General features: G+C 34.6%; 3 protein-coding genes across 16 annotated transcripts in view; 1 reads left to right on the forward strand and 2 right to left on the reverse strand.

The window, feature by feature from the left end:
* The window catches only part of LOC127858367 (probable methyltransferase-like protein 24), a 264328-nt gene that overhangs the window by 87024 nt on the left and 151296 nt on the right, over window positions 1–26008 (reverse strand). The window lies entirely within an intron of this gene.
* Window positions 1–26008, reverse strand: part of LOC127858369 (uncharacterized) — a 275468-nt gene that overhangs the window by 42387 nt on the left and 207073 nt on the right. The window lies entirely within an intron of this gene.
* LOC127858365 (zeta-crystallin-like) overlaps window positions 13351–26008 on the forward strand; it is a 274122-nt gene continuing 261464 nt past the window's right edge. Inside the window, exons 1-8 of one of the 3 annotated variants that reach the window (XM_052395434.1) lie at window positions 13351–13457; window positions 18248–18364; window positions 19106–19258; window positions 19679–19839; window positions 20846–20903; window positions 21818–21967; window positions 24187–24288; window positions 25097–25192. In XM_052395434.1, the coding sequence (XP_052251394.1) occupies window positions 18257–18364; window positions 19106–19258; window positions 19679–19839; window positions 20846–20903; window positions 21818–21967; window positions 24187–24288; window positions 25097–25192 (828 nt within the window). In that variant the 5' untranslated portion in view covers window positions 13351–13457; window positions 18248–18256. The remainder of the gene's footprint in view (window positions 13458–18247; window positions 18365–19105; window positions 19259–19678; window positions 19840–20845; window positions 20904–21817; window positions 21968–24186; window positions 24289–25096; window positions 25193–26008) is intronic. The other 2 variants (XM_052395433.1, XM_052395432.1) reach the window with 2 other exon arrangements.

The raw sequence follows: 26008 nt of genomic DNA on the forward strand, positions 1-26008 counted from the left end.
TGATATTTGCTTGTGTTTTTTTTCCGCATCAGCAAGTTTGCCTTTTTTCGATTTGGTGTTTACGTGTTTTTGATGTTATTAAAGCGGGTATATACGATCTTGTCAAATATTTATTTATTTATATAAAATGTGTAAAAACTTATTATACATATATTTCAATATAAACTAAAATAAAAGTTAAGAAGAACATGTGTCGAAAAATGCTAAATAAGCCAGATATTAAATTCTGAAATCGAATAGGCTGTGCAGCCGAATTCGCCAGCATGTATATCATGCATGTACGATGTGAATCTAAATTTAGTTTAACGGTTCATTTGAAATTCCTGCAGCGATATCGATTCATACGACACACGAACACTTACTAAAAAGACGAATGCATCGGTTATTGTAGGAAAATAATTACGAATTATCTTCGTCACAATCGGCTCGGGGCTCTAATTTGTATTTGCTGTATTTTATGAAATTCGTCTTAAATGTATCATTTTTCTTGCATATTGTGTGTTTTATAACATATTTGTATCAATATTTTACAATTCAGCACATATAAAAATCGTATATACCCGCTTTAATTATTGAATATTTCATTACAAAAATTGCGCTATGAAATGGAACGAAGCGATACAAGCATACTAAAGACAAATAGGTTAATTAGTATGTCTGCACTCTTTAAGTCCGCCTCTAGCCTAGAAGCTTCTCCATTTACATCGGCTCCTCATGATAGAAGACGGTGGAATCGATGGGAACAAAATAATTTGACTTTATACCAAGATAAGGTCTGAACGAGATCGATTTTAGTGCACGCTTAATTTTATGTTAGAATCTTCGATAGAAGCAAACAATGTCATCCGCTATTGGATTAGTGTGTTAGTTCTTGGGTAAAACCCGTTTAGTGAGGTTGTATTTTGCCTGATAAACAACGCATGATTTGTTATGGAAAGGTAAACATTTATCAAGTTGTGTTTCCGGTATTATGAAATCAATTGCTTAATTATTATATTTGTTCGCGTACTCTACAGTCTTATAAAATTATCTAATTATTTACAATTAACGTATACATGCGGTAAATGAAGAAATAACACCGTAAATGTTTTCATTTATATGGAGTATTATTATAGTTATTTTTTAATTCATGTTATAATTTGAAGCTAGTGTGCCCAATTGTACAAATTCATCTTTGATGCAGACGCCTTTATTCCCAAGTGTCCAAGTATGAGGCCACTTGTGGCGCATTAATCGGAAACGTATGGACTTCCGGAGAAACCCTCGTTCATTTAATTCAAAACATGCGTTGATTTCCATGTCATTGTTACATTATAACTTAACATCTATTCAATTTTCGGGGAACATCTCTTTATAATTAATATCTAGTTCGTCTGTAAAGCAGTGCACGTTTGGAACATACACGCCTTTATCGTCTTTTTCTATCATTTCTCCCTTGTGAAAGAATGGAGAGTTGCTACTCCAGTGGGCATTGTTTTGCTGTCCCGGTGTTCATATTTTTAATTCCCATGTACTTGTTAAATTTCCCTGTTAGAACAGCGGGGCCAGTGGTTTTCATAACGCTATCCGCGGAATTTCTACATGTTATGTTCGGTGGTTGTTTTAAGTTATTGAGTACTTGCTTGAAGAAAGGATGCTTAGCCTTGCACATCATAATAATCGCATTGTTTATCACATATGGCATACCAAACAATAATACCGAATGTTCGAACGGCTCTACCGGAACAACTCAGGCACACTTTATTGTAGCCCTATCCAGGGGTCGCAGAGACTCGATATCAAGGTCGGCATTAACACTTCCAAACTCGTACAATAATAAATGCCGTAGCATGTCGGACCTTTTTATATTTTCTACAAAACCGTTCCAGATACTCAACAAATGAGGATGGAGCTCTGCCAAAAGCTTCCGGCCGGATTTGTCTGTCAAAAAATGATACTTCCATGTCGGGTGATTGTCCACAAATGAACGAACGTAGTCAGCAATTGGACGGGTATTAAATTGTCCCTATAAGTCTGGTGAATGATGTGGGGAATTATCGGCTCACGTCCGGACACTGCCGGAAAATCTTCGGTCACTTTCGGCTGTAAATATCGGAATACCTTATCGAATGTTTTGGCTAATTTATGAACGATAAGTTAACGTATAAACCATTGTATGTATTGCTCTTACATGTTCATCCGTTCGATATTAACTATATAGGGTTTGAGAGATCAGGGCCTGTGATGACACAACTTCATAGATTATTTGTATAACATTTCTAAGTCTTTTCGTTTTTTCATATGCGTTAAAACATTTAAAGGCTTCAAACGTGAGATTTTTTTTACATATTGGGTACATTCATTTGTAACAGAAGTCGTAAAACTCCATTCGTCTAGAACATTTGTAGCTGACCGTTTTACTGAGCAGATTGTGAACAACACGTACTTTTATTCGTTGTATAAATAACTTATAATAATTAAAATAAATCTAAATAAACTGGCAAAACACAGTAACTGAATTATGATACCCGATCGTTCGCGTAGTATCGCAATAGTATGCACACTTTTGCATTTAAATTGCGTATACTTATTAAAAATACGCGTTCGTTATATCGTCTAAATTATACGATCATCTATGAATCAATACGTCGAATTTCCTACATATATGTCATACATATTACCACATTATACACGATTAAAAGAATTTCATATTATCTGATAACACTTCATTCAAGACGCATATTTGGTTCGTCATTTCTTGTAATACACTAACACTAAAAACAAAAACGTATCAACTCACGTGGCGAGGGTTCAGTGCCTGTTTCATTTTTAGCTTCATCATGTGGAGCTAAAATGTAACAACGATTTATTCAGTTTATGTTACGATATCAATAAAATTGTTCTTTGTTTAATTCTTCAATTACAGCACTGTTATAAAGTGACATCCTTCTTAAGATGTTCCAAATGTCAGCTTCACCCGTATCTACACGGATCCAAACGAATATAAGTATGCATCCAACGAATTACTTATCCCCTGGTTAATTGATATCAACGTCCGTGATATGCGCATGCGCAGAAATCGAATGTTGGCGTGATACATATATAGAAATAATTTGAGGAAGTTTAAAGTGAGGAAGAACGTGTACATAAGAATAAGAAGATACACTGCAATAAAGTACGGAATCAGGATAGGGCCAAGTTGAGTGTCGCGTGTCGACCTTCGAGATCGACACACGACATTCAAGCGACATTCTCTCGACGCTCGATACGACGCGCGACAATCATGCGACAATCAATATTTGAGTGTCGCATATCGCGCTGGGTTTACAAAAAAAATTATCGCAGACTGTCGACTGAATTGTCGCGCGTCGTATCGAGCGTCGCTTGAATGTCGCTTGAATGTCGCTTGAATGTCGCTTGAATGTCGTGTGTCCAACTTCGAGCGCGACACTCGACATTCTCTCGAGCCAATATCGCGCAAGTGTCGTATGTCGACCGGTGTGGGAGTAATTTTTAGCATAGGTGCAACGCACCTATGCTAAAGGTATATAGGTCACATAACCCCAAACCGGAACTCCTGTTTTAAGGGTTACATGCAGTCAGTTTGATACTTAGCACACATTGTTTAGTGCATGCTGCATAGGATTCGTAAAATACATTGCAAATGGAATGTTTTGGTATCAATTTGAAGGTATATTTGTAAGCAATAAGAAAAAAAGCCATTTGTGTGCTCTACTTTTTCTGTTGATGGTTCCCGGCTTTGAAAGTAGGTCATACTATTTGAGCCCAAAATGGTCGCCTGCACAGCTGTCAAAACCGGTTTGCCTATTCTAAGGTGAATATTTTGAGTTGAAATGTATAGAATTTAATGACATCCATTTTTTCAAAAGATTATGCATTTATCTTTCCAATGATGTATGATGATGTAGTTGGTCATTGCTTGATCATGGTAAAAAATGATATCGAACTTCAACTATTTTATATGTAATATAAAAGGAAATTAATTGCGCATGCGTAACCTATACTACATTTCTAAAATGCACATGATACGGTTGACCATTATGAAGCCTTACCTGATCAAAACTCAGACGAAATTTCTATTTAATATAGTATATGGTAATTCTACAATTTTTTATTTGGACACATTTTTCTAACGTTTTCTTCCAAGAATATTGCTGACACCGTTTTTAGTGAATTTTTCTTAGACCGTTTTATGTAAAACAATCTTCTTATAACCTAAAACAAATTTCGTTCGTAAAACTATTCTATCTGCAATATAAATCTCAATCTCCTACGCAGTGGTTTCCCTTATACTAGAAGTTACTGACCGGGCGAAGCTAGGGAAGTAACTGCTGTGAGGAGTTTCTATAGAAATCTGCATTCAAAAATCTGTATTCAGAACTAAATCTGTTGTGCACGTCTGCATCTAACGCTTACCACAATTTTTACGACAAATTCTTGACGCAGACGAATAGGGTAGCGTCTATTTTCATTTGTGAAAAGAATAGTTCGATACAGTTTCATAAGCGTTTCAAACACTGATGTAAATGGAAAGATTATCTATTTGAATAGTCGGTAATTGTTTGAAATTATTGATTTGAGAAATTCGCGGATGGCGATATCGAACTACATTATACCACATGACGCCATTTTGTAACTGAGTAGCTGATTCACCATGTTCGAAAGTATTATTGTAATTTATATTGTGCAATAATGTTAAATGTATTATATGAATTAAACATATTGCTTCATTTTCTTCTATATTGAACAATGATCAATTTATTGCATATATCACATTAAGCATTGTTTTCCGAGCTTTAATCTGACAACATTACACGATAAGTTGTTGTTACTGTTGTGTTGTCATTATATTATACGTTTAATAAAGCCTCATTCTTGATAGCCTTTCAGATTTTCATACAGTCAACGTTCAACTGCAAACAAGGTGTTATAGTAACTTGTTTAGCTTTAATAAAATAGCGGCATCTAGAAGCAGAAAAAACAGCAGCAGCAGCAGCAGCAGCAACAGTAGCAGCAGCAGCAGTAGCAGCAGTTGCGGCAGCAGCAGCAGTAGCAGCAGCAGCCGCAGCAGTATCAGTATTAGTAGTTGTTGTAGTAGTAGTAGTAGCTGCAGTAGAAGCAGTAGCAGCAGCAGCAGTAGCAGCAGTAGCAGCTGTAGCAGCAGTAGCAGCAGTAGCAGGAGTAACAGCAGAGGCAGCAGTAGCAGGAGTAGCAGGAGTAGCAGTAGTAGCAGAAGTAGCAGCAGCAGTAGTAGTAGTAGTAGCAGTAGTAGTAGTAGCAGTAGTAGTAGTAGTAGTAGTAGTAGAAGTAGTAGTAGTAGTAGTAGTAGTAGTAGTAGTAGTAGTAGTAGTAGTAGTAGTAGTAGTAGTAGTAGTAGTAGTAGTAGTAGTAGTAGTAGTAGTAGTAGCGGTAGTGGTAGTGAGACTGGTTGTAGTGGAAGTGGGACTGGTGGTAGTGGTAGCAGTACTTGTTGTAGTAACAGAATCAGGAGTAGAAATAGTAGCAGTAGCAGTGTAGAAGCAGTACCAGCACCACCAGCAGTAGCAGTATTAGTAGTTGTTGTAGTAGTAGTATTAGCTGCAGTAGAAGCAGTAGCAGTAGCAGCAGCAGCAGTAGCAGAAGCAGCAGTAGCGGCAGTAGCAGCAGCATAATTAGTAGTTGTTGTAGTAGTAGTAGTAGCTGCAGTAGAACCAGAAGCAGCAGTAGCAGCAGCAGCAGTATCAGCAGCATAAGTAGCAGCAGCAGCAGAAGTGGTAGTAGTAGATGTTGTAGTAGTAGCAGCGGCTGCAGCAGTAGTAGCAGTAGCAGCAGTAGCAGCAGTAGTAGGAGTAGTAGTAGTAACAGTATTAGTAGTTGTTGCAGTAGTAGTAGTAGTTGCAGTAGAAGCAGTAGCAGCAGCATCAGTAGCTGCAGCAGCAGTAGCAGCAGCAGTTGCAGCAGCAGCAGTAGCAGCTGTAGTAGCCGTAGCAGCAGTAGCAGGAGTAACAGCAGTAGCATCAGTAGCAGGTGTAGCAGCAGTAGCAGTAGTAGCACATGTAGCAGCGGTAGTAGAAGTAGTAGTAGCAGTAGTAGTAGTAGAAGTAGTAGTTGTAGTAGTAGTAGTAGTGGCAGTAGTAGTAGTAGTAGTAGTAGTAGTAGTAGTAGTAGTAGTAGTAGTAGTAGTAGTAGTAGTAGTAGTAGTAGTAGTAGTAGTAGTAGTAGTAATAGTAGTAGTAGTAGTAGTAGTAGTAGTAGTAGTAGAAGTAGTTGCAGTAGTAGTAGTAGTAGAAGTAGTAGTAGTAGTAGTAGTAGAAGTAGTAGTAGTAGTAGTAGTAGTAGTAGTAGTAGTAGTAGTAGTAGTAGTAGTAGTAGTAGTAGTAGTAGTAGTAGTAGTAGTAGCAGAAATAGCAGTAGTAGCAGAAATAGCAGTAGAAGCAGTTGTAGCAGTATTAGCAGCAGAAGAAGTAGTAGAAGCAGTAGTAGCAATAGTAGTAGTAGAAGAAGAAGTAGTAGTAGTAGTAGTAGTAGTAGTAGTAGTAGTAGTAGTAGTAGTAGGCATCAGTAGAAGCAGAAGCAGCAGTAGAAGCAGTAGCAGCAGTAGCCGCAGAAGCAGCAGTAGCAGCAGTAATAGCAGTAGCAGGAGCAGCAACAGTTATAGCAGTATCAGTAGTAGCAGCAGTAGCAGCAGTAGAAGCAGAAGCAGCAGAAGCAGCAGTAGAAGTAGTAGTCGCAGAACCAGCAGTAGCAGCAGTAGCAGCAGTAACAGCAGTAGCAGGAGTAGCAGCAGTAGCAGTAGTAGCAGCAGTAACAGTAGTAACAGTATTAGCAGTAGTAGCAGAAGTAACAGCAGTAGTAGTAGTAATAGTAGCAGTTACTGTAGTAGTAGAAGTAGTTGTTGTAGCAGTAGCAGTAGTAGCAGTAGAAGTAGTAGTAGCAACAGCAGCAGTAGCAGCAGTAGCAAATAACTGCATAAACATTGCACGCTATGCGTTTTCCAGATTTTTCATCAAGAGTCAATAACATGAACTGGAATTGTTAACTCTTTTAGGTATTATCTGCCTATGGCAATGTTGAGTGCGAGCTGCACATCATAATTATGATATTGGTTTTTATGCCATGAACAATGAAATCAAAGCACAATTCTCTATAATCTGTAGATTATGTAACTTTTTCAATTTTTTATCATTCTATTAACAACCATTTATTGTAATAGCCTTACATATCGATGATACAAGTGTTGTTTATTTATAGATAAATAATTGATGGAACTTGAAAATAATTTGATCTGGAAATTTTTTAAATTGGGAACCTTGATTCTGAATTTTGTCAAACATAGTTTTGTTCCGTGAATATAGGGTATCATGTTTTGCGTTCATTATGTTATGGATTGTGTTGTTCTTCTGGTTTAAAATATATAAATAAATCACATGAAGAAAAGTGAAGCTAGGTGTTAAAATTTTATTTATTATTATATAATTATATAACACAGCAAAACATAACTACAAGAATGTTGAGTGGACACATTATTAAAATAAAAGTATCGTTCAACACAGTACAATAAAATATGCATCATTTAAAATGGACAAATCATAAATTATTACATGTAACTGTGTCATGAATCAAAAGTAAAGAGCATTTAGACGGCTATAATCTAATTAATGCATGCGTGTAAATTGTTTTACCAGATTGCATGTTCAGTCCACGCTAATAAGGGAGACACTTTTCGCTTTTGTCGTATTTTTTCTATGAGCGAAAAGACAGTTTTGACAGAAAGTATCGCACCTGATAAGCCTATGCGGACTACACAGCCTAATCTGGGACAACACTTAGATCATGCATTAAAACCTGTTTTTACAGAGCGAGCCAATAGTATTTATTAAATAATTCATTAAGTCTTCTTACATTATTTTTTAAAGAAACACTCAGAAAAATCTCAGTAAATAATGATTTATTTGATAGCAGGCGCAGGAAAATTAGTTGAACTTGAAGCAAAATTATTCAGGAAATGTACATGAAGTTCCAAGCTTAACTAAACAGCTAAATGACATTTCAAGCAATAAATCGAATAAATGTCTTGTTACTCGATAGTGTGCACGAAAATCGTCGATATTTTCTTGTATTCCCATGTAATTTGGTACTGTATGATGTTCTTGTTTTGAGATAGTATACTCAAAATAGTTAGTATACTGTTTTTCTTAAATAACCCATCCAAACTAACGCGCATTCCATCACTTACCTTACCAAACATGCGTATTACAACTTCCGTTTCCAGACTAAAGTGCGCAAGTCGAAGTCGACCCTAGTTTACGATAAGGATGGTATAGTTTTACGGCAAACGAAGTTAAACTCCTTGACTCTATTATACATAATAGCATATTAAATATAAAAACAAAAACGAAAAATATGGGCTTCCATCCTGAGCTTAGAACCAGAAGAACACATGTTTTTATTGCATGGAATTTCAGCCGAAAAAACATCTTAATGTGGCTTGAACACTAACACGTGGGTGTAAAATAGCGTGAACCCAAACGACCATACTGGCAACAATCACGCAACAATGACTGAATGTTGACTACTACTCTAGAGTGTCGCGCTCGAATGTCGACACATGACATTCAAGCGACATTCAAGCGACATTCTCTCGACGCTCGATACGACGCGCGACAATTCAGTCGAGATTTTCTGCGATATTGTTTTTCTAAAAACCCAATTATTGATTGTCGCATGATTGTCGCGCGTCGTATCGAGCGTCGAGAGAATGTTGCTTGAATGTCGTGTGTCTCCTCGAAGGTCGACACGCGACGCTCAACTTGGCCCTATCCGGATTCCGTCATAAAGCGTCACAATTTTAACTTGTATTGCGTCTAGACGCCTACGACGCCGGGGACAACAAAGACATCGTGAAAAATGATATCTACAACGTGTTTGGCTAAGAGTATTAGTACGATAACTATGACGACGTTCATAGAGACGTTTACAACGGCTATGACGACGTTGACACATACAACGGTAATCTGTAAATGATCTAAATACATATGTGTAATAATAACATGTGATATTATTTCAATCACACAACATTGACCTCAAATTATATTTCTAACAAATAAGTGCAATAAAAACTAAATTCCATTCAAAAATAACGGTGTGGTTTTACATTTCCCTTGTTTACGGAATTAATCCATCAAAATTATAATATTCTCTCATACTAAATGCCCCAATGCATTAACCCACGAAGCACAATAAGAAAAGATGCAAACATATTCGTATAACAATAATGTCAATTTACTGGAAAATTCTTTCTTGCATCTCAAAAAATTTATATATGTTGATACTTACAAACACAACGACCCGCTAGTTTTGAGTTTGAGTCTTACTGTATTGTGATTCTTTGGGCGACTTTCTAAAAGCAGGTACGATAAATCTTACATAACCATTGATTTACATCATATTTAGTCAATAGAAGTAAGGTATAATGCCCCAACAACATGTTCTAATATAGCGTTTCCCAAATTTTGAGACAGTCGAAACGCCATCAATAAATTCAGAGAATGCTCACATACCTTAGACTGGTATGATTATTATGTTTTGATGGTTAAATTTCTGGGAAAACTACGCTTAATGCACCTGCGTAGTGTCGTCCCAGATTAGCTAATCAGGCAGAAACTTTCAGCATTAAGTGGAGTTTCCGTTAGAAGAGACTTCGTGTAAACAACAACATTCCAGTAAAGCGGAGAGTGACTCCCTGATTAGACCGTGCGAACTGCTTAGGTTAATCTGTGATGACACTTAAAGCTCATGCATTTAGCCTAGTTTTCCCAGATCGATGTTCATATATCATATAATATGATGAGTCGTGTAGAACATTTATATATAAAGACACATTAATGCTCCAAATCAACAAATATTTCGCACAATAGTTTGTAAAATAAAGTTAACCCATAAAAAATCAGTGTTCCTGTTAGCAATAGCCAACATTTGATAGATGTGATATGATTACATAGATTTAACGAGATACAAAGTGCTTGTTCGAATGATAGTTCTATTGAAAGCCCATAAACACTCAAAATCAACGAATATTTCGTAGAATATTTAAAACCACCGCGCTAGCCAGAAAGCGTAAAAAGGCTGACAATCGATTTACGAATAGGTATACATAAACAATCTTAGCGCCGCCAAGCAGGTTAGTGGGAAGATAACATCTTGGAAACTTTAGACGTGTTCTTCTTTCGATGCTCAACACCAAAGAGCATTAATCTATAATAGACGTCTATGGCGTACCACTTGGGTCAAAAGTCAACAAGATCTACTCACCCCTACCAAGTTACTCCCAGGACGGCTAGATTTAAGCCATCAGCTTATCAGCAGAACTAATTAGTGTTAACTGTTCTGTGGTCATAAAGCACACTCCCCTGTTAGGATGACAACAACCTGCTTGGCGATAATAAATGAACCCAGGTGTTATATTTGGAAAATTCATGTTGACGACATTTTGGTATTTTAAGACCAGTTCAACACTCCACTAGCAAATATCATGCTGGATACCCATGTTGATAATTCTTGTAAAGTTGATTGTTAAAAAATTTGTTTTTTAATTTACTGATTAGTAACATAGTTACCCGGTATGTATATTATGTGAACATTTGTTATGTGAATTACAAAGGTGAAGTATTTGGAGTACAAATTTATGTTTTTTCCATGAAATTTCCTTGCTAGAAAAGTTTGGGTTACAATCATGACAGTACTAAATATACATGTATATAGCAGCTTATCATTCTATAAAAATTATAAATTTCTATTATAAATTGACAAGAATTCTATAAAATTTATGTGCCATACTATTTATGCTATTTCAACTTGTTTATATGAACATTTATAGCTGCACATTGAAAAAATAAGGAATATTCAATTGTTTACTTCTGAATAATTTGATAATATATATCATAATTATAATTATGCTCTGAGATCATTGTATACTGTTCGCATACACTTGGAGACTTTTCTAACGCATCACCTAATCAGATCAATATATATCTCCCTTAAATTTGAACGGCTTGTGTTTGGACCAAGAATAATTCAACACATATCTGATTATTCCTGAAAATTTAATTGAAATTGAAAAACAACAAAATCTAAAACTGAACAAATTAAATACGTCACTTCAAAAGTCAATTTCGCAAACTCGTACAACTTTAAATAATAACAATGTGAAAAGTAAAACGCAAAAACTTACACGTATTAATAACTGACCGGCTTGCAACATGCAGATTGAGCCGTTTCACTCCTGAATATTCATACGAGCCATATTGTTTTCTTTAATTGATGTTATGTTTTTCATGTGTAAAAACTTACCTAGAATTATGACATTGAAATTAAATTGGAATAACATGTATATCGCCTTTTACTACACTTGGTGATTTTTCTAACGCAACACTTTTAAATCTTACATATCTCAGTAATGAGTAAATATTTTTATTTAAAATTGCATATGTGGTCATTTGACTACAATATGTGCAAGCTAACTATAAAATCATTCATCCGTGACGATCGGACGCTTTAGCAAGTGGTAAAGGTAGCCTGTAAAATGCAAAGTGGGCGATTGCGCTCCTGAATATTCATACAAGCTATATTGTTTTGTAAATTAATTTTATGTTTTCCTTGTGTAAGAATCCACTTAAATTAATTCAATTGAAATAAAACTAGAATTAAATTGCGTTTCAACATTTCCACGTGCAAAAATATGGAACCACACCTACCCCACGTGCTAAAGCGTCCATTCGTCAAGGATGAATGATTTTATCGTGAGCTTATTTGACTAAATAGTCTATATTTAGTCAAATGATTGTACAAATTTGAATCAATATCTTTACTCATAACTTAGATATTCAAGTTTGAAAAGTGATGCGTTAAAAAAGTCCCCAAGTGTGTATATATATATACTTTCCATAACATAGTTTAATTAATATTAATAAATATGTTGATCAATTCAATAATAAACTATGTACAAGTTCTGATCTGTTCTTTATATTTTAATCCAGCATTCAAATACAAGCATGATGCTCTTTATTAAAATGTGCTTTAGTTAATTAATATTAACTTTTTGATACCTATTAAATTGCATACCCCTGTATTTTTCTACAATCAAATTATTCATTTAGTGTGTGAGCAATGTTTAACCCTCTGAATTCTCAGCATTCTACACCAGTATCTTGTAATTAGATATGGCCACCATCATGTTATCACGTCTAACAGTGATCAGCGTTTCACACCACTTTGATAATGACCCCTGAACAGTTAAATAGATTAGCCATATTCTTGTTGAATCTATGGAGAAAGGAGTAACCGAGTAGGACTGTACTAGGTAAAATGAAAAATGTACTTTGACGTACAAATGTACGTCGAATTACATTTTTTGTACTTCGACGTACACAATTGTACTTCAAGGTACAGTTTTTACCAACCCTTGAGTGTTAGCCAATCAGAAGACGCCTTAATTGAAACACAAGAAACTGCACAAAATGAGTCCACATTATTGATGAAGTTATGCCAACGTTTCGATCTGCAAAGAAATGTGCACTTTACCGATGAAATAATTGCATAATCCATTAAAACTATTTGACTATTAATTTCATATTAATAGATAATACTATTTTAATTTCAATTTCATCGGTGAAGTGTGTTTTTTTTGGTACACATCAAAAGATTGGCATCGTTTCATCAATTATGTGGTCCTAATTTGTTGAAGTTTCTTGTGTTTCTATACAAAAGTAAGATTGTCATGCATTCATGCATCTTTTATGCATCATTTAGCAGTCAAATATAGCTGTCACCGTTATATATATAACTGTCAATTAAATCTAGCTGATACTGATACTTGTCAAAACTTATCGACGAATTGGTTGAAGCGTCACAAAAATTATAACTTCTCTAAAACAAACCAACCAACATCACAATCATTAAAATATATACCGCCAAGTAGATACTTATTTTTAATTCTTTTTTGATTCAATTTTGATATCTTTTGTTCATTTTGTCTTAAATTAAAATAGAGATTTTAAACATTTATTATGAATTTATCAGAAGGTAAAGCGGTTCAAGAGACGAGTGTTTTGATTGGCAGGTCAGAAAATGTGTACGTCGAAGTACAAACATGTACGTCGAAGTACAAATTGTACTTCGGGGTACAAATATATACTTAGAAGTGTATTTGATATTTCTACTTCGAAGTACAATATGTACTTCGAAGTACAATTTTTTGTTTACCTAGAAGGTTATATAGCCTTTCGAACCAAATGGTACGCCATAGATGTCAGTCCCGATGTGCATGTAATTTAACCGTCGTGTAAGATAACGCGTGCAAATATCTAGAGCGTGATTCAGTACGGGGTAAGTTATAAATCCGATAGAAAGCGCTTGAGGTTTATTCACGTACTGTAGTATTGGATATGATGTGTTGACTTTGGCTGACAGTTGTTATAAAGGTAAGGTATTTCTATTTTTGAAGCAACGGTGCGAGTTTCGGATGCAATGATATTCATTGTTTAGTCTTTATGTAAATAAATTGTAAATATCGATCATTTCATGTCATGATATTTAGAATAAGTGGTCAGTAAAACTCTATTTGTCTTAGCGGTCAAATAAATCTGGTAAAATTTCAGCGATTTTGCACATTTGTGAAAAGTACAGGTTTAACCATCGTCGGATACCCACGACTAATTCAGTCCGTTACTCTCCAGCATTAAATCGATAAATGGAGAGTAACGGAATGGGTCGAACTTGGGTATCCGAATAATCCGACGATGAGGTTTAACGTGAGTTGGGAAAAATGGCGAAAACGCATTATACAATTGGGAAAATTCGCGTCGTGAAAGCTCCAGACTGGGAATCATGTTTGTTTTAATGGTTCGTAATTGCAAAAACCCATCTAAATGTTCTTCGTTCTGCCTTTTTTTGCAGGAATTTTCTGTATCATATTGTATTAGCCTACTTACAGATAATGAGTTTTTGGAACGAAATTGACGAGAATTTTTTTCCTTGCGGGCGGAAAATTGGAAATTTGAAATGTTTCCTAAATTGGAAAGTAGCTTTACGGGTAATTTTTATCGAAGAAAAAAAATCGCAGAATTTAATTGTATTTGTTCTTAGTTGCAAGGTCTGAAAAAGTACTAACACTTAATGCTTAAATGGACGTTTTTATAAAACGTCAATACTAGTAAATAACAATACATGCCATAGATTGAGAAAAGAATGAATGTATCATAATTAAACAAAGAAACTAACACTCCTTACTGAGGAAAATGATAAAAGTATGTTTTCGCTTATTTTAATCAGTGGTAAAAACTGTAACTATTGTAAAGCATTTTAGCGCATTTTAACGATACTTTAAAAGAAAAGCGTATAGAGTTTAAACTACATTTTATGTTATGCTTTACGGTGGTTTATAGAGAAATATCAGTGAATTAAAACTGATAATTTCACTGTTTCAAACAGTGAAAATTATCAGTGAAAATTATCGATAAATTTCACTGTTTACTGTGAAATGACGTCATTTTTTTACAAAACGACGTCATTATCCCAGCGAAATTCTTTAGTTAAACTCTTAAACGATGTATATAAACTGTGAAAAATAGCATAAAATAGAAAGAAAATTTGTTGGATTCGGTGGAATATCAATTTAAATTCACTCGTGATAATAGAAAATATATATTTTCACGAGTGACGCATAATTTTCTATGATCACTCGTGAATTAAAATCGTAATCCACCGAATCCAACATTACAACAAATATCCTCTATGTAATATAACACGCATTCGTGGTGTTCTGATAGCGAATTAAAGTCCCCGGTCATAGCTAAATATATATGGGTAGAATGGTAAGAAAACGTGTTTTTATTGAGGATATCACTGAAAATCTGGTTGAAATCGGTTGAAAACAAACAATATAGCGATTTTTATTTTGAGGTCGAGTACGGTAAAATACGAAAACGACCTGATTAATATTCATGATTCGACATGTTAATTCAAGCCTAAACACACACAGTAGATCTATCCCGGAAAAGCACGAGTTTAGAAAACCCCACTAATCACCCCGGTACAAACAACGCTGGTCCATTAAATCAACCAATGATAGCTTACTTTAAATTATAACGGTTGATACGGTGTGTGATTTTGAAAGGAGTATAAATGGGTCATGTTTATTTGTACCAGCAGATTATTTGGGTTTTCCAAATAGTTGATTTTTCCGGGATACATATATTGCGGATACAGGTGAATTTAGCGGAGAGAAGCTAAGAACAAATGCAAAAACATCTGTTACAGACGGAAACTGAGTTCCAACGCTACGTTTTTGCTAAATCTATTTATTTATCTTGCATATGCTAATAATGTTAAGCGAGAGCTAAATATAGATATAATTTGCATAACTCGCGACGCTGCAATGATTTTTCGCCTATTGTATGTTTTTATGATCATTTATATATTATTTTATCGATTCAAAACCGACTTTGACCGGGTTTTCTATGTCAACCTCGATACAAATATATTTCAATCAATTTATGTACAGTTTATTTCTCGCTATATGCAGAACAATGATCTATTCCGCGAACTGACACTTTAAAGTTTGCTTCTTGGGGTTTCTGGTTCGATCCCCAGGGCAGGCATATTTTTTTCTTTTATTTGTTGAGTGTATTATTTATTGTTTTAAGCTATTCAAAATAGCAAAGATTTGTTGACCCGGTATTTTTGTGGTATTTTATTAATGCCTCGAACAAAATTTCGCGTAATATACATTTTACATCTGTTACAAAACATCTCTTTCTGCAAATAACAATCGACTCTTTGCAATTAAATCTTATAATACAATTTCCCAATCAACTTCTCCACTTTTCGATTTTTTTTGTGTACGTCTGCTTGGTTCAGACATTAATAAAATTGTTAAAATTAATGTTGCATTCCAGATATTTAGACTGATTATTGATTGCAATCAGACTTTTCAATGTTTGTATTTTAAGAGTTGAACACATTTGATTTAACAAAAAGACAGTGCTTGAAAACGGTGGTATTTTTTGTGTGTCGTAAATTCCATTTTATTCAAACTGATAGAAAATACATTGAGTGTTGCTTTTGATGGTATGTCTGATCTTGATCGTGTTTGCTTTAATAATAGTGCTATCTTACCTATTTTACGCGATAATTCATTTTTCGTTTAAAACGTTATAATGAAATGATAGTATGGCAAATATGATTGTTTTTGAATTTCATTTATCCGACATATGTACAAGCCTTGACACGAGTATCGCGAGAATACAGGATTGTTGTGGTATTTCCTTTTAAATGCGGACTTCTGTTAGCTATAAAATAGGCGTTCAAATGAATTAAGATTTATGCTTAAAAATGAATTTATTGTGTAAGAATTGTATTATTTTAATGGTACCGATTCTAGAAATGCTTTTAAAGTTGCTACCAAAGAAATGAATTTTTTTATATCACATTTTTTGACCATATATCGTTGTATTGTTTTTTTTATTAAATGTATTGACAGCTTCGTGAAAAGACTCAAAGATGTGTCTTTGATAATCACGTTCGCCATATCTGCCCTGTTTACAGCTACCGTAATTGTAAAACGTGTTTGTGCTTTAATTGCCTCGCGTGAAAGTATACTCATTACAATTTAATACAGCTACCGCAGAAAAAAGCCACACTATGGCAAGTCATAAACAATCTTTGCGGGTGGGCAATATGTGCATGAGGAACTTTTCCCGCCGTTGTCGCAAAACAGCTTAATTTTAGAAAGATTGCATGAGAAGGAAAAAAAGTCGCCGTATGTGCACTATTTTGGTTAAAAAAATATGAAGTATCTGGACAAGAAAAAGTCGAATGTAACTTTTTCGCAACAGAGTTATCCTAAAAGTAAGGAAGTATGGGTGCAATGGCGAACCAAATCTAGCTGGTTCACAAATCTGTTTGTTTTGATGTCAGCGAATCACAAGACGATGACTTATTTTACGCCGCCTAAGATGTCTTGTCGGACATGGATAAGCTTCACTATGAAGTAAGCTATAATGTGCGGACCAGATCTCTAGCCGATATCCACTGTCGACGTTTAAACTTTCATTGACTTATGTCAATAGCTCAAACCATCGTATGAAGTTCCTGGAACAATTGTAGGGTCAAAGTGTGTTCAAAATGGACGAGGCTGAACAAACGAACTGACATGTTTGCATGTTGCTGCAGATGAAACTAATTACGATTTAGACTCTGATTTACATTTGATGTGAATCTACTTTATGTATAAACTGTTTAAAAATTGCGTTACATATCTTAGATACTTCATGCACTTCTTCTCGATAAATGTATTAATATTTTCAATTGTAATTTTATTCTGCTTATTGCTATAACTAAATGCCAATTCACTGGGAAAAATACTATACATTCTTACTGATTTCATTGATGGAATACACATCATGAAATATGCGTCACTGAACTACACCATATTTTTTTATTACATATTGTACGTTTGTAGAGCAAAGTGCCTTTTATTTTTTCAGGCCATCAAATAAAACTATGAAATATGTTATTACCAATTTTCATGTGCAATTATCCACACGTTAAGGAATTGTGTTCCATTGAACTTATTGATATTTCTTTCTTCATTGTAATGAACTCGAGGAATAAACCATTTGTACACATGTAAAGCTATTGAATGAAAGTGAACAAATGCTATGACTATGAAGTACAGATGTGCACAAAAAAATTCCAAACTGTGATCGACACGTTCGTGAGCTATGTTTCCTTTACATTAGCAATTAATTTCTGAGTTATGCTTCTTTTAAATTAGAATAAGGCATGTATGATTTTACAAAGAAAATAACGGTGTGGGCTTTTAAGTCTTTTTTTGTGAATACGTTATTATTAAAGTTTGGCCTAATTCTGTTAAATGTCATTTTAGAAGTGTCTGGCATAGGGATTGTTTTCCTCAAAAACTATGGTGCAAGATGCCTAATTTGACATCTGATGTCACTATAAATAACACAAATTATACATTTCTTCAGACACATCATCATTTACTATTATACTTTACATTAAAAAGCTATTTATATTAAATGTGGTTCATTAACAGCAAGGCACAAGCACCAGGCTGTTAGAATTATCTTGTGCTTTGTAATAATGGTTCCTTTGACTCGTTCAACATAATAATATTAATGACGATTGTATATTTTATAATACATGTAAAATGACCATCCTTTTAATATTGTTTGTTTACTTGGATCAGCCGAGAACAATGTCTGGACGTAAAGAGATGCGGGCAATCCGTGTTGCCAACTATGGTGGACCAGAGGTGTTACAGGTCGATCCCAAAGTTCCAGTACCAGTCCCTTCTGATACTCAGGTATACTTGTTATAACTGGCTGCAGAACCGGATCAAAGTATGTTCTATAATAAAAGAACAAGCTGATGATGAACATGACTTCTTTGACTTGAGAGAGAATAAATGTTATGGTTTCGTTAGGTGAAGCCAATATGTATAACTATATTCTGTCATATTTAGTTAGTAACAACCGTTCATTATATTACCAGTTTTCAGGCACTTTTTATTGTATGATATACATGTTTTGTGAAGAAAATTGTATATGTGGCTCTATTTCTTTCATTTTTGGAAATTCAAATCTTTACCTATAATTAACTACCGTATCAGAATTACCCATTAATAATGTCAGAAACAAAATATTCGTCACAAATTACACACATTCTCAATTCAATGCTCCCCTATTTATTTGTTTTAGAATAAATCTCAACATTAAGTTCAACTCCATGTCAAGCGCTAAAGATTACACCTTAGCTATTATAATACATAATAAAAACACTGTATCCTGCAATTAAATCTCTTTGTGTACAAAACAACAACAACATAGTCAATTTTTAGTCCAAAGGAGGCATGTTTTCCCCATTCCAAAGGACCCAGACAAAGTCCTAAATTGGTTAAAAAACACGGCGCATTCTACTATAAGCATTGTATGGTACCAAAGCTCGTCTATGGGCATTTTAAGAATCATTTCGACATAACATCTATTTGAGATAGCTACAAGAGTACCTAGCAAATATGACATTTGAAGTTTTTGAAATCCAACAGGTATTGGTGGAAGTAAAAGCAGCGGGTGTGAATCCTGTAGACACGTATATTCGTAGCGGTTCTTTCGGAACAACAGGTCCGCTGCCATATACCCCGGGCGCAGATGCGGCTGGAATTGTGTCAAATGTCGGGGCCAAAGTAACCAAGTTTAAGGTATGTGAGATGACATTATGCCCCTTCCTTAAAAGCTCTGTTTTATTTTAATTTTAATATTGTACATGTATATATATTTTATTGAAATAAACTGGCCTGATGTTTTTCAGTAAGTGTTATGATCAGTAAACGTGCAGTTAGGTCTTTCTGGTTACGAATTATCAGTCTGATGGCATTAAAGGGAAGCAACTATTTAGTTCGTGATGCATAATCATATGTTTTATTCTCCTATCAAAGGTTGGAAAGCTAGTGTTATTGTCTAGAAAACAGTGCATTGACCAAGGTTACGCCACCCAACATTAAAATGAAAAAGCCAGAAATTTAAATACTTAAATGAATGTCATGATGAATACGGGACAAGTACAAAATGTTAATGATATCTCCTTAATCGTCGTTGTATCTTCTTTTTGATTTTCACAGCCAGGGGATAAAGTGTATGTGGTAAGGACTGTTTCCGGCGGGTATGCGGAATTCACGGTTGCTGAGGAGTCTAATGTTGGGAAATTACCGAGCCATCTGAGTTTTTCCCAGGGTGCCGGTCTTGGTATACCATGCTATTCGGCATCGCGGGCCTTCATAAAGTAAGAAAATGTGTCTATAAGTATGAGATCTGTCTTGGGAAAACTGTTCTAGAAAGGAAATTTGTTCAGATTTGTATAAAAGGTAAAGCGTGGCCAAGCACTGGCTTATAAAGTTCTTACATTTTTATTTCTATTTACGATGAACTTCCCTTAAACAGACAATACAATAAAGCGGAAAGTGTTTTTTACAAATAGCTGTGATAGAGGACTACACTTTGTGAGATCTTATTAATTTGATCTCAAGTTCAAAGCTTCTTGTATACTTTTCAATTAAAAATAAGGGATCAACTCTTAACTAAGAATTGAGTGTATGAGATTGAACATTTACGAAGAAGCACTTTAAGTTCGGTCTCCAATTATACGGTTTATTATTAGAGACTATGTCATTTTTTAAATGAAAATTGAAAAGATGAAAATCTACACATAAAGGAGATACCAAGCTATAAAGTGTCGCCATTTAATATGTCACATCAACAGTATTAATCGAAATATGAAAGTTACGTAAATAATGCAGGTATTTACTGAAATGTAGAACATGTTACACCGTTAAACACCCCAGTTGACCATTGTGACCATTGTGTTTTTCCTTTATTAATATACTTTAATAATTTATACAGAAAGTCAAATTCTAAGAGCAAGGACCGTCATTGTGCTCTACCATTTCTTCTCCAAATGTAAGGGTTGTCACAACGTGTGCAGTGGCGTAATAAATATCATGACTGTGGTGATACAATAATGCTCAATCATACAATGGCTCTATTATATAAATGGTCATGTTATCGGCAATTCGGCTTATGCTGTTCTTGTCTTGTTTGCTGTATTTATAATTATCTATTTCAGATCGGAGAATTTAACCATTGTGTTGTATCTATTAACACTATACCTTTTTAATGTAACGATCATATTAACTGTAACTGCTTCCCTTAATACTCACATTTGAGTCTATTCGACACATCGTAATGCAATAATCCGTAGTTATCATTGTAATATTTGTTGTTTTTTTTAGAGCGAAATGTAAAGTGAAGCCAGGAAACACCGTGCTTGTTCATGGAGCAAGTGGAGCGGTAAGGCCAATCAACACTTTAAGTTTGTTCTTCCAAAGTGTCAAACTGCATCTCAATTTTTATTCAAGATATTTCAGTTATTTTTATGTTCCCCAGTCTATACTGGGGACATATTGTTTTTGCCCTGTCTGTGTGTTGGTTTGTTGGTTTGTTTGCGTCAAGCATTAACATTTGCCATAATATTTACAATATTGCCATAATATTTGCAATATTGAAGATAGCAACTTGATATTTGGCATGCATGTGTATCTCATATAGCTGCACATTTTTAGTCGTGAAAGGTCAAGGTCATCATTCAAGGTCAAATGTCAAATATATTGGGGGACATAGTGTTTCACAAACACATCTTGTTTTAACATTTATTTATGACGTTTAAAAAGGGTTTTATTAATTAAAAGAACTATACCTCTGTATATCGCAAAGACATGGTTGTTCAAAGTTTATTTATTTAAATTTATTTTCTTATGACGTAATATATAACCATTTTTTAAATAATTGATTGCATAACTGTAGATAAGATAAGGTTGGGACACATTATTTGTTGTTCACACATAACACTTGTTAAGTTTAGATTATAAATAGAATATGATTAAGCAGCACAGCAGCACATGTAAATTTGACTCTTTAAATTTTAATCTTAACGTCATAACTCTTGGGGTGTGAATCCAAGTGAAAGCCCTAAAGCTTGCTTTATTCTCACAAGTTCAAACAAGTAAATATTATTGCAATACAAACATATTAAGTAATTTTTAAGTAGACACCTTTAGATTTCATTCAGATTAATTTGATCTTAAAACGTTAACGTTAGTTAGAAATTGTGTGAATATTATTCCAAAAGCACTGGACCTGATGCTCAAACAAGTGCCCAGTTAGTTGCGTCTTACAGAACTTGTTCAATTCTTTTGATGTTGTAGGTGGGTTTAGCATGTGTCCAGATAGGGAAGGCCAAGGGCCTAACTGTGCTTGGGACAGCAGGTACCAAAGAGGGGATGGACTTGGTTCTTAAGCACGGAGCAGCAAAGGCTTTCAACCATAAGGAACAGGGCTACATTGACAAAGTACTGGTAGGTCAGGCAATACCCATATCTTAATCATCGTAAGTAATCTTACTACTTGTGTATTGTCTTGTATATGATACACACAATATGTATATATATATATCATTATATATATATATATTATCATTATATTGTCTATAACTTTACACAATAATGCTTGTTATGTAGTATTGCTTAGTTGTATTGTTTAAGTTTAGTCAAAGCATGCGTCTGAGATGAAATGGTTTATTTAGATTTGTAGATAGAGCTTCACATCTTTAAAACCATCTTCCCTTAAACCACTATTATCATGGCCTTTATATTTGGTATGCGAAATCAAATTAAGTACATATATTTCCACTGGGATCAAAACTCGTCATGCCCAAATGATAACATCTTAGCTCCCCAGGGCATGAAGTGCTCAAAGTTATTGTTATGACCTTGCTGTGTTCGTCGTAAATTGTTGGCTTGTTACATGTCTAGAGGCCACAACATTGAAACTTTGTCGGAATTAGTATTGTTACAATATCGTGGCCGAGTTTGAATCTGGGTCAACAGTATGTGTGTCCAGGTATTTTTTTAAGTGTTATAACTCTATAGAGTCCACATATATTACTCATTTGTGATGAAACTTTGTCAGAATACTTATCTTTTCAATGTGTATGCTAAATTTGCTCCTGAGTCAATGTCTAGACTGAATTTAAGTCTTGGTCATAGGCATAAAAATAGGTCACCCTTTCAGATCTTATACAGACCTATCAACTAATTTATAGAGGCAATGTTTAAGTCTCAATCTTTATGAAATTTAGTCAGAATCTTAGCCTTTACGATATATAGAATAACTTCTAATCTGGATAATTTACGTCCAAAACCTCGGTCACCAGGCAAAAACATGGACATTTTCTTACCGTTCTCGAGGCAACATTTATAACACAATCTTAAAGAAACATACTCAAAATTAGTTATATTGGCACTATCTAAAATTATCTACCACCCCAAACCACAAAATAATTAATGACTCAATCTTGATAAAACTTGGCCAGTATTTTTACCTTGACATTTAATGGACTGAGCAAGAATCTGGTTCACGTGCGTCCGAAAACTAGATCACCATATGAAATCTAAGAAAAACCTGCACTAGATGCAGCAATTGTGACTTAAACTTTAAAATAATGATAAGAACGAGATTTTCTAAGCTGCATTTAAATCTAATGCGTGCAAAGACTATGTCAGCAAGTCACAATTTACAGTGTTAAAACGTGTAACCACTCAAGAGGCTACATTTATGACTCAATATTGATAAAACTTGGTCCTTCTGTGTATCTTGACAATACATGTGCCTAGTCCGCATCTGGATCACATGCGTTCAAAAACTAGGTAATCGGGTCAAATCATAGGGAAACCTTGTTACCACTATATACAAAAAACAATTATGACACAATCTTGAGGAAACTTGGTCAGGATATTTATCCTGATATTGTTTAGGTTATGTCAAAAAACTAGTTCATGAGGTTAAGTACAGATAAATCGTAGTACCACTCTAAAGGCTACATTATTGACTCACTTGTGTTGAAACTTGATTATAATGTATATCTTTACTACACCTAGGCAATTTTATGATTCCGGTCATTTAAATGTATAAACTAGGTCACCATATCAACTATTAGAAAATATTCTTGCCACTCGAGGGGCAACATTAATGACTAAAGTTTGAATTGTTTATTTAATTTATTATTTGGTCAGAATGTATATCGCAACAATAACGAGGCTATGTTTGAATCTGGGTCTGGTGCGTCTAAAAACAGGTAAAAACAAATGTTACCATTCTAATTTAGTCTTGTTGAAGCTTGGTTATATTATTTATATTTACAATATGATAACCATGTTTGAATTTTAGTCATGTTTGGTTTCAATAAACTAGATCCCCAATGTCAAGTCTTCAACATTGGTGTCCGTTGACTCAGATCCCCATGTTAAGTCTTCAACATCGGTGTCCGTGAACTCAGATCCCCATGTCAAGTCTTCAACACTGGTGTCCGTGAATTCAGATGAGCGCTTAAGGATCATCATAACCCAGTTGTTTCATTTGTATCATCAGCAAAATACGTCCTCATGCTATGCCGTTATTCTCTTTGATTGTGATAAAGTTATTACATGCAATGCATCATTACTGATTTAATTTTGATGCATTTTTAAAGTACATTATTGACTACAAAAAGCATGATATAGTGTTTGACCGTTTTCAGGAAGCCACCATTGGAACGGGACCAGATATCATCATAGAGATGTTGGCAAACGTGAATCTGGATACAGACATGAAGATAATCAACAAGGGAGGCATCATCGTGGTAGGTTGAATGTAGGAATAATGAGTACCAGCTTGACAGAACAAGACATACTACGCAATACTTGAAATAAAATAGTAATTTAAGCTGAGGTCATCTTTTTATAGTGCATGTTTATGAAACGTTAAGGTATTGAAAGTTTTTGCGGTTAAATAACAAAATATTTAGTCAGTTTTCAAGGAAAGCAAGTACTTGGTGCCTTTTAACCACGAATCAGGAATCAGTAGTCGGCGTCTTGAAACCAGGAAACAGTGCCTGGTATCTATGAACAAAGAACATCTCAGTTGCAAGGAAAAAACAACATCCACATCTTGTAACGTTGCATCAGTACACTCATTAGTGACTGATCTGTTTTTACATATTTAATATGCTCCATGTATTTAACTGTTTTATAATGGTATTTGAATTTGTGCATGCATTTCAGTAATACCTTAGTATGTCCATTTAAAAGGCAATTTAATGTAATATAATTCAAGTAAACCGTTAAATACATTTTTTACGAATATGGTGTTGACAGACTATTGTTTATGTCAAAATCAGATGTAAGCCAAGAAAGACAATACCACACATTTTGTTACAATTCACAACAATATGTATTAAAACTTTGTTTGGCTTCGCATGAATCAACTGTTCTTGTTTGATGATGCTTTGATCCTTTGTTTTATTTCATAGAATGACTATTGTGTATTGAATACATCAACCGTGTGATTCAGTTGCATACATTCATTTAAGTATAAGGGTATGCATTTATTGCGTCTTATTCAATTTTTCTTCTGCATTTTTATGCTATTTGTTTTTTGTTGCTTACTAGGTCGTTGGAAGTAGGGGCAATGTAGAGATCGCCCCACGTTTACTTATGTTTAAAGAGTCCATTGTCACTGGGTTTGCACTGTGTAATGCCCCACCAGTAAGTGCATAGTACAACTGTTACGATATCATGAAATGTAATGTTCTAATGTACGGTTATTTAACGGTTTTGTGTTCAATACGGTGATGTTTGTGTACTAGTACTAGTTGACATACCATATTGGGCGAGATTATATGCAAGTAGTCCATTATGAGTATGCCAGCTGTTTGCAAGTACTTGTATATCACTGTTGTGTACTCGGCATTTTGCAGAACCTTTTTATTATATACATACTATATTTAAATTTACCGGAGATACACGTGCTCATGGTGAGCTATTGTGATCACCATTTGTCCGTCGTTCTTCGTCAGTCTGTGAACTGATTTAAAATACTTATACTGAACTTACTCGATGTTCAATGGTTTTTTTCGGAACACGCATGTTATAGGTTATGTTAGCATTCCTTTTATGTTCGAGAAACAAGGTCAAAGCAATAAATGAAAGTGTAGGGAATTAGGTTTATGGTGGTCTCTTTGACCCCTTCGTTTTTTTTCATTACACATAATAAAAATATTCTCCTCCAAGACACGGAAAAACACTCTTATTATATGTGATTGAAATTATTTCTTAACCCCATTATTCCTCTGATTCAAGTAGTGAAGTTATCAGTTATTGGAATAATTTGTGCCTTTTAGTACTAATATACTAGCTCTCTGAGGGAAAACGTTAGAGCAAGTTTAGTAACTGCGGTGTTATTAATGAAGCTCATTTGAAAATAGCAAACATTCATAACAAACTTATTTGTGAAAACAATGAAAAGCATTACACTAAGTTAATATTTCCAATGCTAGTTTAACTTACGCAACGACTTGTACG

The sequence above is a fragment of the Dreissena polymorpha genome, chromosome 14 (assembly GCF_020536995.1).
Source record: "Dreissena polymorpha isolate Duluth1 chromosome 14, UMN_Dpol_1.0, whole genome shotgun sequence".
NCBI classification, from domain to species: domain Eukaryota; kingdom Metazoa; phylum Mollusca; class Bivalvia; order Myida; family Dreissenidae; genus Dreissena; species Dreissena polymorpha.